Source organism: Aplysia californica, unplaced genomic scaffold (genome assembly GCF_000002075.1).
Source record: "Aplysia californica isolate F4 #8 unplaced genomic scaffold, AplCal3.0 scaffold00175, whole genome shotgun sequence".
Classification (NCBI taxonomy): domain Eukaryota; kingdom Metazoa; phylum Mollusca; class Gastropoda; order Aplysiida; family Aplysiidae; genus Aplysia; species Aplysia californica.
The window spans coordinates 715,452-728,754 of NW_004797445.1; the positions used below are offsets into that span (position 1 = coordinate 715,452).

Below are 13,303 nucleotides of genomic sequence, written 5' to 3' on the forward strand. Positions count from 1 at the left end.
CAAGTACGTGCACAACTTGCAGAAAAGGGACCTCCAATATTTTTCGCCATTTTTCCGAGAAGGCTAGGTGTTGGATCTTACCTATCATAAGATCAGGGGCGTGGCTAAAAGACAGCAGTAAGAAGGAACAAAGGAGTAGCAGTAATAAGGCTGCAGAAAGAGAGGAGCCCAGAGGAGGGGAGAGTGAGTAGGGGCAGAAATTGGAGACAATAGGCGACAGAACACGGTTAGAAAGCAGGGAAGGAGGAAAAAGGAGAACATTTTAGAGCAGAAAATTCTCCGAGTCAGGTTTCGAACCCGAGACCTATTGAATGAGAGGCAAACATCTTTACCTGTAGACCACAAGAGCCCCAGCTATGGAACGTGTTGAAGGCAGCAAAAGCACAAGTCCTGCATATAATCAGTACTTTTTATTATTTCCCATTATTCACAAAAACAAAACATATCATTTCCTTTATTAATTTATAAGATATGCACAGCCCATCAATAAATATTTCTTTTTAAAATCTGTCACTTTGTACGCAAACCAAGGGAGATGGGTAAAGGAAATAAAGGTTCAAAAGGTACTGATTGACCAAAGCCATATAGACATCATTCACACATATTCTGAGCTCTGACTATATGCTAGCAATCTGCATGCATAATATTGCAAGATTAGCCCCAATGCAGCATTAACCAGAATAGAGTACAGGGTATCTATTTAAGATAGTACTAAAATCTTTATTGACAGTGCACACACAATCCTGTCTGCAGGCCCACAGTCTCTCATAGTCATACACAACAACAGGCACAATGCACAATGAAAAGGACTTCACAACATGAATACTGAGATGTATCAAACATCAACTTGTTCAGACAATCTGTCTTAGATTACAAGAGCTTTGCATAATAGGAACACAGAAAAGAGTTATCAATCAAGTCATTATGACTTTGCATATCATGTGATCACTTTGTACAAATAATAATTTGCGTTTCAATTACATAATTATACAGAGTGTAGTCAAACTATGATAAGAACCAATCCCCATCAACATCAACAGAAACAGACAGCAGTGACTACTTGACAGCCAACAGAGATGTACAACAGATTTATAAAAAAAACATCACTGAACAGTCTCCTTCAAGAGAATTATGCTGCAGAACAAACTTGTGAATCATGTGATAAATTTCATGTATCACATTTGTGTAATCAAAGAGTTGAAGCCAAACCCATCATTTGACAAACCACAATCTTTCACATATCAGCAAAATAGAATTTTCATACATAACAACAGAGCAGAGTATCTGCAAAGTGTAAAATAATACAACTTGCTCTTCCTCAGACAAACTCATCATCTCGTTTTGAAAGTTGAAATGGTGGACAACTTACATTTACATGAACTGTTTTACTGAAGATGATAAAGAAGGCAGTGGTATAGCAAGTCTGTGGTTTGTTCAATTAAAGCTGTAGTCTGTAGTCCATAGCACATGATTGGTGAAAGGAGAATTTGTAGACATCCAAATGAATAAAATTTAAAACACACAGTACATTGCATTTGGTCCCGAACGAGAAAGAACCTGATGCCATTTACACACACTCAAGAAAATTGGTATAGAAGCTTCCAATATGACCATCTCAGACCTGCAAATGTGTTTGTTTACACACATAATCAAGCTCAAACTACTTCACAACTGGGGACAATGGTAAACATAACGTACATCCTAGCCTGCCAGCGTCTCCCCTCCCCCCCCCCCTTACACAACATCTAGGGTTGCAGTTCCGTCTCTCAGGAACAAAAAAACCCAGCTTGCTGTGATCATCGCAATGAACGAAGACCAGGAGATTTAAATGTTACTATCAGAGTGATCAGTTCATTCTATACAGTCAGACTGGCTGTCTAAAGCAAATCAGATCATCAGACTGCCTTCATTGTAATATAAGCACTCTAGGCCTACTCAACTGTAGGGGGTTAGTTCCACCCCTGCAGGCACAAAATGAACAACACTGCACCTGACAAAATACTCACTTGATTTCTCAAACTCATAAAAGACAAAACTAATAGGCATCAACTCTGTAAATACAGAACATATCAAATATAACTTTACCAAGTGATTTGGCGGTCAGACAAATGTGTGTACACTATAAAGTGAGCATAAGAACAGCATAGGTCAAAACTCTAACGTAATAGTGATTCCAATAAGTAAAATACAGACCAAGATAGCACATCCTAAAACAAAGCTTGGCCCTTTCTCAGAAACCATCTGATGATATACAACACACAGTGGCATTGGCATCCGAGTCATCAACAATGAAAATCACAAAGAGCAGTATACAAACCATATGCAATAAAATAAAACCAACAGACTAAAATAACAATCTATAAACTTGGCTAAGCATTGCTGTGGCAGTCTAAAGTCCTTCTAAACAGATTCCATCTAACCCAACAGTACTCAATGGTCAAAAAAACATAGTTAAGTATAAGACATGTACACAACCTGCTTCTCAACTAGAGCACTACAGGAACATACCCTTTGGGTGGACCGGGCTACTTCCACTCAGCACTGCCGGGCGCACACGGGCTACACAAATATTGCAGTGAATGGTCTCTAATCAAGAGACGAAGAGAAACTTGAAAAGATGTTTGTTTAGCTGCAGAGGACTCCATCAGGAAGCACAACAAAAAGAAGTAAGCACTAGCTCATGACACACATCAATTCTGAACGCCAGGACAGCACTGGGCAGTCAATGCGCAGTTCTGTCTTAGAATGTCCTACTATTTGTTTTTTGTAAGAGTTTTACTACACTTGCACTACATAAATATTATAATTTGTGATTGATTTCATATCTAGTGTAAGGTTGAACCTGAAAAGACCTAGTTGTCACAAAAAGAAATGCTCAATCTGGCATTAACAGTTCAAACAACTGTGCACTCTCCTTTACCACAGCATCTTACTTGAAACTATAATTGCACAATGTAGAAAAGCTGAGCCTGTGTTGTTACAACGTCCACAAGAGTACTGGAAATATCCTCCTCTAGAAAAAGATTAGCATTTGGCTGTCTTACCATTCTTTTCCATGTATATATATATCCCTTCTCTATACTGAAGCAGCAATATTACTTCTGCAGCTAATGATGAAAAAGCTGGAAGCTATTTAAAAAGACAAAGATTTAAAAAAGCAATCTCTGTGCCATTTAGTGAAGGTAAGGAAGTACAAACTGTAAGGTAAAGGCATCAGAGATCAACAGACGCTGCAGTGGACCATCCACACAGCACAGCCATTCAAATAGCAGACAAAGGATCACACTTCCCCCACAACCACAACAGACTACTGGAATGTGTCCACCATACACTTAACAACTTCAGCCCCCAAAACGCAGGAAACAGAAACGCAAACAAGTCGTTCCACCTCATATTTGATCCGTGGTATACAGCCACAACACGCACATTTGCAATTATGATAAGCTTTGTACAAACTGGGAAGTATAGACATTGACAAGGAATAATGATATATTATACAAGGGGTGGTGATGGAAATCCTGAGAGGATGCGTACGACTGAAACAACATTATAGTATAGATTACTTTCGATGGGAATCATTTCACCACAAGGTCCAGTTCTCAATCACAGGCTTTGTTCATGACTTGAAAAAACACCATTATATCATAAGAATACATCTGAAGCATGAAAACCACAGTAGAAACCTTGAGGTGCGAGAGAGTGAAGCACTCATTCATACACATCATTTCAACCTGTAGTGTACACTAAATATCATTTTTGTACTCTTACACTACCAATAACTGACATTGCACAAAAAAAATCTATAAAAATTTTGATACAAGTGACAAATTTGATTATCAGAATTATTTGTATACTCTAAATAAGAGCTTTTAAGTAAAGTCAGAAAAACAAGTCTGACAAGCAGAGAGTCTTTCTGTTTCATGTAAGTTACGAAAAGAACACAGGTCACAAGCTCATCTTTAAATAATCTGAGTGTTTGAAAATACAACTATTACAAATTCTATATATGTTTAAGAAAAAGAAAATTAACAATATCAATTTTTTTCCCAATGTTATAATAAATGTGAAATTCTCAGTGGCCCTAGTATTTATTGTTTTACATTGCCAAAAGTGGAGAACGCTGTGTCCGTCCGATGTTGAAAGGAGGCGTTGCCAGACATGTTTGAGCTCATGGACATCTGCATGCCCATTCCTTGTGGACCTCCCATCATATTGCCCTGGTTCATTCCCATGCCTAGTAAAGGATGAAACATTTTTTTGTTTCAGTACGAGATTTACAGCACTTGCAATACAATTAGATCATAAAAGTTTTGAAGACAAAGTGTTACAAGATAGTACCAAACACAAAAAAAAACAAAGAAGAGATATGGACAATGAGATATTTTTTAGTTTTAGTAAGGTTTTACGGCACTCGCAACTGCATAAGGTCATATAAGAGCCAAGGGGTGGATGTCAACAGAGAAGTTCAAACAGGGAATCAGGCTTACTCTGCTCACCTCTCTTGCCTCAACAGCACAAAGTCTGCTTCGACTATCAAGGCACCCCGGAAATAGCAATTCATAAGAGTGTGAAAAACAAACAGAAGTAAAAGAAAAATGATAATAGTAAGGATGAAGAAAGAAAAAGCAGCAGTTCCCCCCCTATGTTGTTCCGGCACAGTATGAGCATGACATTGATAATTCAGCCCATTTACAATTCTTATTCTACTGTGCATAAGAACATGTTACTATCCCCCTTTGAAAGGAAAGAAGGAGCAAACCACATCAGAACACCCACCAAAAACCCACATGTATAAACGAGAAAAGAAAAACGATTAAAAAGAAGGTACCAGCAAGTCAGAAATTTGACACCCACACATTACTTGAACAGATTGGGATAACAGTCCCACCAGGGGACTGTAGTGTAGCAATAAGGCTCTGCCCCTTGCAAACAAAATGTGGGTGCGATTCCACAGCAAGAATATTTTTATCGAGCATTTACAGTCTACTGGGACGAAGTAGCCAGTCTCCAAAATGACCAAAACTTGATTATATAGGTCAGGATCATAAATTTTTTTTTAATCTTTTCATTGTTGCTGTTGTCTTATGAAATTTGGCCGTTATAACGCAGAGAGTGCATGGTAGGTACTCTGCTTCTTTTAGTTTTTTGTAAGTGGCTGTCTCAGCATTTTACCAGGGCCAAATTTCACTAGAAGTAAGTCTAAAGAACAATAACAATGAGAAGAAGTTTTATTTTTTTTAAACAGACAACACTACAGCACCCAAAAATTTATTTCACCGCAAAGAGATTAGAATAACAGCAACACTGTCTCTAAGAGAGCATGTACCTGCATGTGTGTGTGCATGTTTTTGAGTGTGTGTGAATGTGACCGTGTAATAATAATAATAATAATAGATAGCATTTGTATAGCGCATATCCCCGCTCAACAGCAGGCTCTATGCGCTTTACACTATATTATATGTGTGTGTGTGTATGAGGTGTGCTCTGAAGTGATATCAGAGTCTGCCAACTTACCCATGTTGTTCATCATTGGCCTGGGCCCTGAACCCATCACTGGCATGGCTCCCATCACAGGCTGGCCAGCAGTTGGGCTCTGTAGGGACATGTTGGACATGCCCTGGTTCAGACCACTCATGCCTGGTGACATCATGCCCATACCTTCAACACACAAAAATAAAGAAGAAATACACTGGTTTAAAAGTCGATACTTTTCTCAAGGTACATTTGATAACAAAGTGAGAACTGTGAAAAGCAGCTTGTTGTTTTCGTATTATAGAATAAAGGACAGAGATTCTGTAATTACAAAATTGCAAACTTTAGTAAAGAGTGATGTATTATTAACTTCCACGCAAAGTAAAACATCTACTGAAGGACAAAATGAACGCTACATTATTCACAGTAGCAAGACAATATCAGATGCAGTTTTAAAAGCTTTTAAAAATTACATGCACTCCATAAGACAATGACTTGACAGATCATACATAACAAAGATAACTTAAGAATCTGAACAGTGAGGTTTGAAAAAATGCAACATTTCGATGAAACAAGAAAAAATGCAAAACTATATACAATGAACAATGAAAATGTGAGATTACGTTTGAACAGCTGAGAAAGAAAAAAAAAAGAGAATGAAGAACAATGATGCAAAATGGTAGAAAGAGAAAATAATTCTAACAAAGAAACACATGAGGTATTAACAATCATGCAAAAAATATATTTGTGACATTGTAATTAGTACCTGATACATTTCTGTGCTTCTCAGTGCTATACTTCTCTCAATAATCTTCTTGCATCCCAACCATCCAATCTTTCTAGAAACTCTTTCAGACCTAAGTTTTATGTTATGAGCATCCATCTAGAAAGGCCACATTGCTGATACATCCAGGAAGCACTCGGAAGGAGTTTAGTCATGTTCAGTGACAATGGACTTCCAGCAAAAGAGAGGGGAACCATTTCCTTTAAATCATGAAACCTTTGCCTGGATCAACAAAAGAAACTTGGGATCCCAACGTTACCTAACAAAAAGGCTGGTATCATAGACAATGATTCTGCACCACAAACAAAAAATGCAAAATACAAGACGTCTGCAGTTCCCAGGGCATTAACAAATCTTGACCACTACAATACACCTGCTCAGGACCTAACTGCAAAGAGCTTGCTGCTGAATTACATCACCAGAACTTTGATCATATCAAGCCAACTGCAGATTACAAGTTTCTCCTCTAATGTTGAGCAGAGAACTAGGCAGCGCCTGTAAACCTCTTTAAGTATCATTATTCCTTGGGGGGGGGGGGTGTAACATTGCTACCACAGCTACAACCCCAAAAAAAAATTTAAATAGGCGAAACTAAACATTTTTTAAGTTTCCACACAGAACATGCAATACAAAAAAAATGAACTGCAATTTGAAAATTAGTCATGATAAAAGGCTTTTAAAAGCCAACAACAAAATTTCTCTTTCCCTTCAGATATTGACATTTACATGTAGGGGACACAGCTACACAGCCAGCATCCTAAATAGAACAACACAAAATTCTCAGGCATATCCAAAACAATCCAGTCAACTGTAACCACTAGACTTGGACAAACTAATCCTTGTCTCACTATCAAGTGCTTCAAAAAGCCCATCCACATTGAAACCAGTCTACCTTACAAAGTACGAGGGGAAATATGCATCAAAACAGAAACAACATTTGACAATAAGAAGAATAGTAAGAAAAATAAAGAAATTATTTGAGTATCATTCACTAGGTTGTGCACAATGGAAAGATAAAATATATTAATTTTTAAAAACCATGTACACAAAATAAAGACACAAGGATGTAAAAATAAAAACATAGTAGTTTGGAGGGAAACATTTCATGCCAAGCTCAGTACAGTATGCCAATGTGCACAGACATTGTAGCTGCACCCGAGTGAAAGCAGCTAAATTTCCTATTGGTGCGGGGAAAAAAAGCATGACTTTGAAGTAGCATGAAATGGAAGCTTGAAACCTTTCAAACACTTTGTGGAGTCTTTGAACCAAAAACTAAAAATAGATGCTCAACCAAGTTTCCTTTGAGATGATATGAAATTTGAGGTAGGTTGCTGTGACAGAAAAATACAGTTAATGACAACCTAACCAGAAGAATGGAAAATTGCACAACACAATCTACTTATTCATTCTTAGTGGCCTGCATGACAATTTTCATTATCACAATCGAGTTAACACTTCAGTATAGTCCACATGATCCTACAAATGCATTAGGTCACACAAAATCTGCTCTCATCTTATTTAGTTTTAGTTTAAGTAAGATTTTTATGGCACTTGCAACACAATAAGGTCGCATAAGTGCTGAAGATTGGCTGTTACAAGAGAATAACAAACACAAAAAGGAGGAGAGATAAGATTGATGGATGTTTGGATAGGAAAGAATGAGTAAATCAAACAAGAGCACCCATCAACCACCCACTGCTCTCATCCAAAAACCTGACCTAACACACATAAAGCAAATACAGAACAGGCAGCTTCCTCACGATGATTCATATCATCCCAAACAATAATAATATGGAGAATAAACTATCATGCTCAACTGCTCAAAGAAAATGAGAACTGGAAACGGAATGAGCAGCCTCCTACCTGTGTACATGTCTGGATACCACATTACTACACCTTGGTGTGTGTGGGAAATTAGAAACAGGAACAAGAATTAGTTCTAAGATAGAATGCAGATAGAGTGAAGACACACAACTATCTAAAAGAAAATATAAGTATTAGAATCTTCTCACCAAGTAAAAAAGCTAATAAGTATCCTATAAATAATTGTATTATTTCATAAACTACAGGAATTGCAACAAGGACGAACAAGTGTCCTCATCACAGAATTATTCAGAAGGGTCTCAGCCACTCTCAAAGATGGAATTGCTGGTCGCAGCTTTGTTCTTGTTGAAATTTAATGGCTTCCAAGACAAATACGATATCATTTCAAAGGTGGGGCCTAAACTGAACACCACAGTAACAGAAAACATTTTAGGAGAAAAGATGATTTAAAAAATCAAGACATTACTCATATATTTCAATCCCAAAATTTCATGTTTCTGTCAAATTCACAACCAAAAAATACCATGGATGGCTAAAGACAACACACATTTCACACAGAACAGATACAAAGCAATAAACGTGTCTCACCTGTGCCCATGCCTGTGCCTTGGATCTGGTTGAGTGAGGGAGTCTGAGAGTTTTGCTTCTGGAACTTGGAGCCCACCGGTGTCAGTCCTTCCAGACTAATGTTAACTTTAGCAGAGGAGTCAGTCCAAGTATTATTTTTCTGAAAACATAGTTATGACATCCACAATGAGCTCTAAACAAAGAATGTTTGTGCATATATCTAAATGTCTATGTATATGGGTGACATTACCGACTACAAAAGCATATCTAGCTGTCAGTACAAGATAAGAGCATCTGTGCTTAACTTTTAGAATCCAAAAACCATCAAAGGATTTTTTTAACAAAAGCTCTTTAATATACGAATCATTACAAATGCATTAATAGTAATACCAAATTCTAATTTGTGTAAATTCTAAAAAGTCAAAGTGCCAGGGAATTGTCAACCTTTTTGCTCCTCGGAAACTTGATAGCATGTTAAAAGCCCAGCACAAAATGATTCTTCATCTGCACTTAATTGTTATTGGAAAGTCAAAGACCAAAACTAATCGACAATGCTAACTTAATATGTAATCAAGGTATCACAGTAACTCCCTCACAAATTCAATATTAGCATACGGACATTACAGCTATTTCATATTCACCGAGTGGGTGATTGCAACAGCGTGAAATGGGCGCCTTCTGGGTTTATCCTACCAGACTAAAATACCTGGTTTTCTAAAGAGATTACTGATGTACCATTTATATAACATTTTTGGGAGTGTCTATATTTCTTTCACAATAAACAAAAAAGTATTTTTACTTTCACTTTTAAGAACATAGACCAATAAAAAAGCAAAAACATAGCATGGTCATGGTTAAGTAAAAATGACATACCATAAAAAAGCAAATTTTATTATGAACGTGCAATTGTAAAGTAGGATTATTTCAAAAGTCGGAAAAATAACCCAAGAAGCTCTTTAAATGAACATCCAACGCTGTATATTGAATGCAAATTAAACAGTCCCAAATGCAATAAAACAGTTGAGAAGGCCACAGCAAGGATATGGAGGAAGTTTAACAAGACAGGCTACTAACAGTAACAGTAGAGATTGTGATCATCGATGAACAGAAAGGTGCATATATAGAACAAAGTGGTTACACGATACTATGCAAGTCCAAGCATTTTGCATATTGAAAACCTTCCCTTCACTTGCCATTTACTAAAGATATAGCTGTTTAACATTTTGCCATCACAAGGCCCAAAAAGTAAAAACTCTTGCCATCAAAGGCAAAGGCATTTTGGGGAAAATCCAAAGAAACTGATCAGCAAGATGTGACGGCAAAGTGTTCCCAAGAAAAACCTAAGAATAGAGACAAATTAAGGCAAAGGATACTTTTTAATCACTGTTATAGAAATTATTTCATTTCAGAAAGACCACTCACTGGCTGCTTGGTTAAAGAAATAAAAGTTTAACGCAATGACCACTTGAAGAAAACAGAAGTTTATGTCACCAACTGCTAATTTTGTTTGCACATCGACCCAACAACAATCATTTGGTGTAAGACAGACAGATAGAAACAACAGAGGGAAAGTAAAGAAGTAGGACCTGCCAGTGGCGCCCTCCAACTACCTGCCCTGACAGTTTGTTTGTTTGAGTAAAGAGAAGCACATCGACACAATAACGGTCATTCAGTGCTGGGGAAAAGTAAGACACGACAGACAGAAACAACAGAAGGAAGGGAAAGAAGTAGGACCTACCAGTGGCACTCCCCAACTACCCGCCAGCCCTGACAGCTTAGTTGAAGAAAATATAAAGTTTACAGACAGAGTCAGCACAGTAATAATTCCATTCTGTCAGGTCCAGATTATGACAAGAAAAACACAGAAAAAGAATTATGCATGGAAGAAAACACATGAGAGCACTCTCCACCCACCCCCACTGACAAAAGTTCATGTAACAGCTACAAAAACCACAACAGAGACATGAGCCAAGACATTGGACAGACCAAAGACACCCTTCAGCCAACACATGCATGGACCGATATGCACATGCGTAAAAAACACAAATCTTGTCAATTATACTTCGGCAGTTAAACTAACCTGGACATCAGAATAAATATTTAATTAATTTGTTTTTATCATAAGAGTTTTACGGCACTTGCAACACAAAAAAGGTCATATAAGTGCCGCAGATTAGACGTGTTACAAGAGAGTAACAAACACAAAAAAGAAGGAAAGGAGACAAAGACGATAGTTGTTTGATTGGAAAGAAGGAGTAAACCACACCAGAGCACCCACCAACCACCCATGAATAAGTGTTTGAGGAAAACTGAGACACCCATGACAAAGAGCTAACACTAACAGCCTGTATATGCTGCAGGTTGTCAAAACAAAACACCACATTAACTGTCAATTAAGTCAAAACTCCAGACATGCAATGGAGTCTATGGAGTCTTAAAAGATGAACCAACCTTGTAACTATTTGGTATTCAGAAGAATTCTTTTGTCCCTAACAAATTTGTAGACCCTATCTCAGTCTTCTTGATTTTCTAGAACATTCATTTTCTTCCTTTTTTAAATCTAATATCAGAATAAATCTAGTGCACTGAGCAGGCATTGTCATTATTAACATATGCCATCTTAGGGTGAGTTTCTGATATCAGGGTGTGCTTGTTGTATTGAGAGGTAATTAATTATTCTAAACTAACAGAATTTACTTCCAGGCAAGAACCTTTTAGTTTTAATCAGGAGTTTCATGGCACTTGCAACACAATAAGGTCATATAAGTGCAGGAGATTAGAGGTGTTACAAGAGAATAACAATCACAAAAAAGAAGGAGAGATCAGCACAATAGATAGCAGATTTTTTATAGGAAAGAAGGGGCAAACCATACCAGAGCACCCACCAACCACCCAGAGGCAAAGTCCTAATCTATAACTACATTACTACAATTATGTCAACACAAACAAGAAATTATCATTGCAAGGCCAGATTAGTCCATTTGAACAAGGCATTGGCTTTTGTAAATCACAACAAAATACCAGTGCCTGAGGGTAATAAACCATTATATCAGTAAATCTTCCCTCAATCATGCGGGTAAAGACAAACAAAGTAAGAAAAAGCCTGATCAACACATTATTCATGACCCAAAGAGAAATGACGGTACACAAATATATTTGCAGGCTATGGAGAATATGCAACGGGTATTAGGAGGGGTAAAAAGAGGGAAAGGCAGGCACTTAAATATCCAGCCAAGCAATGAAGCAAAGAAAATGGAAGGTATAAAATAAAAAGTAAAAATAGAAAAGGAACAGGGGGTCGGGGGGCAGGCAGTCCATTCCAGCTAGGGCACTATGAAAGGGGGAGGGACTTTGCTGCAGAAGGTAACAGACCTTGCTACTCTCTCCGGTAGACGACACGCTTTGGATGCTGCTCTGACCCTGGGTCACAGAGGCTTCAGTTTTCACCTAGTCAATATAACCAGGTGGTCAACAAAAACATAAGGAGAAAACAGAAAGACCTGACATACCTTTCACCTACTCAATATGAGCGTGCAGAGAATAAAACGCAACACAAAGAAAGAAAACACAAGTAAAGAAAATATGACAGACCAAATAAAAAGTTGAACCATCATGGTTACAACTGGCAGTATCTCCGGTCTCAGAACCAGCAGAAGATAGAACGGGGAGACTTGTGCTATCTTATATAACTTTTATTCTAGCTGAAGCCATAGGCAACAAATATTATTAATCCTCACATCTTATCATACTAAGCCAGTCCAAAAATGCTTTACTTTATAGTGCATTGTTAGCACAGCATATGAAAAACAAAAATCACCGCGAGAGAGGAGAGGTGGAGAGAAAGAGAGAGAAACAAAGAGAGAGGGGGGGGGGGGGGGAGACAGAGAGGGAGACAGAGAGAGAGAAAGAAAGATGTAAGACGCCACTCCTATGCTAGAGAAAATTTGCCCTTACAAAATATATTTCCCCTTGCCCATTAAGTCTTCACTTTTTATGAAATTGCAAATGGCAAAAGACAAATCACAACAGGTTGATCTGCAACAAAAGAAACAAGTCACAGCACAATTTTCTTTAAAAATTTTTAAATTCTGAAAAAAAAGGGAGAAAAGGACAAAAGACTAAATTCCATGCACCAGACAAAGTCAACCAAAATATTATAAAAGGGAAAAGGGGTCAGCTGTCTAAACAGGGCACTATAAAGGGTATGTCTGTCTATTCATTTCCATTCATAGACAAGAAGGTACTCAAGCATTTCTACACACCGCCTGAGGAAAATCACACACAATAACAAAAGGCCTGCACAAGTCATAAATAAGTACATGTCAGGCAGGAAGGGAACAAAACATGAGGCATAACAGAAAGAGAATAAAGTAGTAACAGAAGAAACTGGCAAACACAGTCCTAGACAAATACGCACGCCATAAGTAAAAAGGGGCGAGAGAAAAAACCAAAAAGATCATTTTGTCAAGCTGCGGGCATTCATTACCTGCATGCTGGGACTGAGGCCCACGCCCATACCCATCATAGCCGGGTTCATCATGGTATTCTGCTGCTGGGTGGGCATCATCATAGGCTGGGGAGCACACAGGGCGGTCTCACACAGTCAGCACTGACACAACTACAATATCACCTCACGCACACACAGTCACAATAGAC

The 13,303-nt window shown here is 37.9% G+C and overlaps 1 protein-coding gene across 5 annotated transcripts in view; it reads right to left on the reverse strand.

The window, feature by feature from the left end:
- Nucleotides 1-395: 395 nt before the first annotated feature.
- The window catches only part of LOC101847340 (clathrin interactor 1), a 30,103-nt gene continuing 17,195 nt past the window's right edge, over nt 396-13,303 (reverse strand). For 2 of the 5 annotated variants that reach the window (XM_035969730.1, XM_035969728.1), the window contains exons 12-17: nt 13,134-13,220; nt 12,020-12,094; nt 8,669-8,807; nt 8,120-8,152; nt 5,515-5,658; nt 396-4,234 (exon numbers count right to left, since the gene is read on the reverse strand). In XM_035969730.1, the coding sequence (XP_035825623.1) occupies nt 4,089-4,234; nt 5,515-5,658; nt 8,120-8,152; nt 8,669-8,807; nt 12,020-12,094; nt 13,134-13,220 (624 nt within the window). In that variant the 3' untranslated portion in view covers nt 396-4,088. The remainder of the gene's footprint in view (nt 4,235-5,514; nt 5,659-8,119; nt 8,153-8,668; nt 8,808-12,019; nt 12,095-13,133; nt 13,221-13,303) is intronic. The other 3 variants (XM_035969732.1, XM_035969731.1, XM_035969733.1) reach the window with 3 other exon arrangements.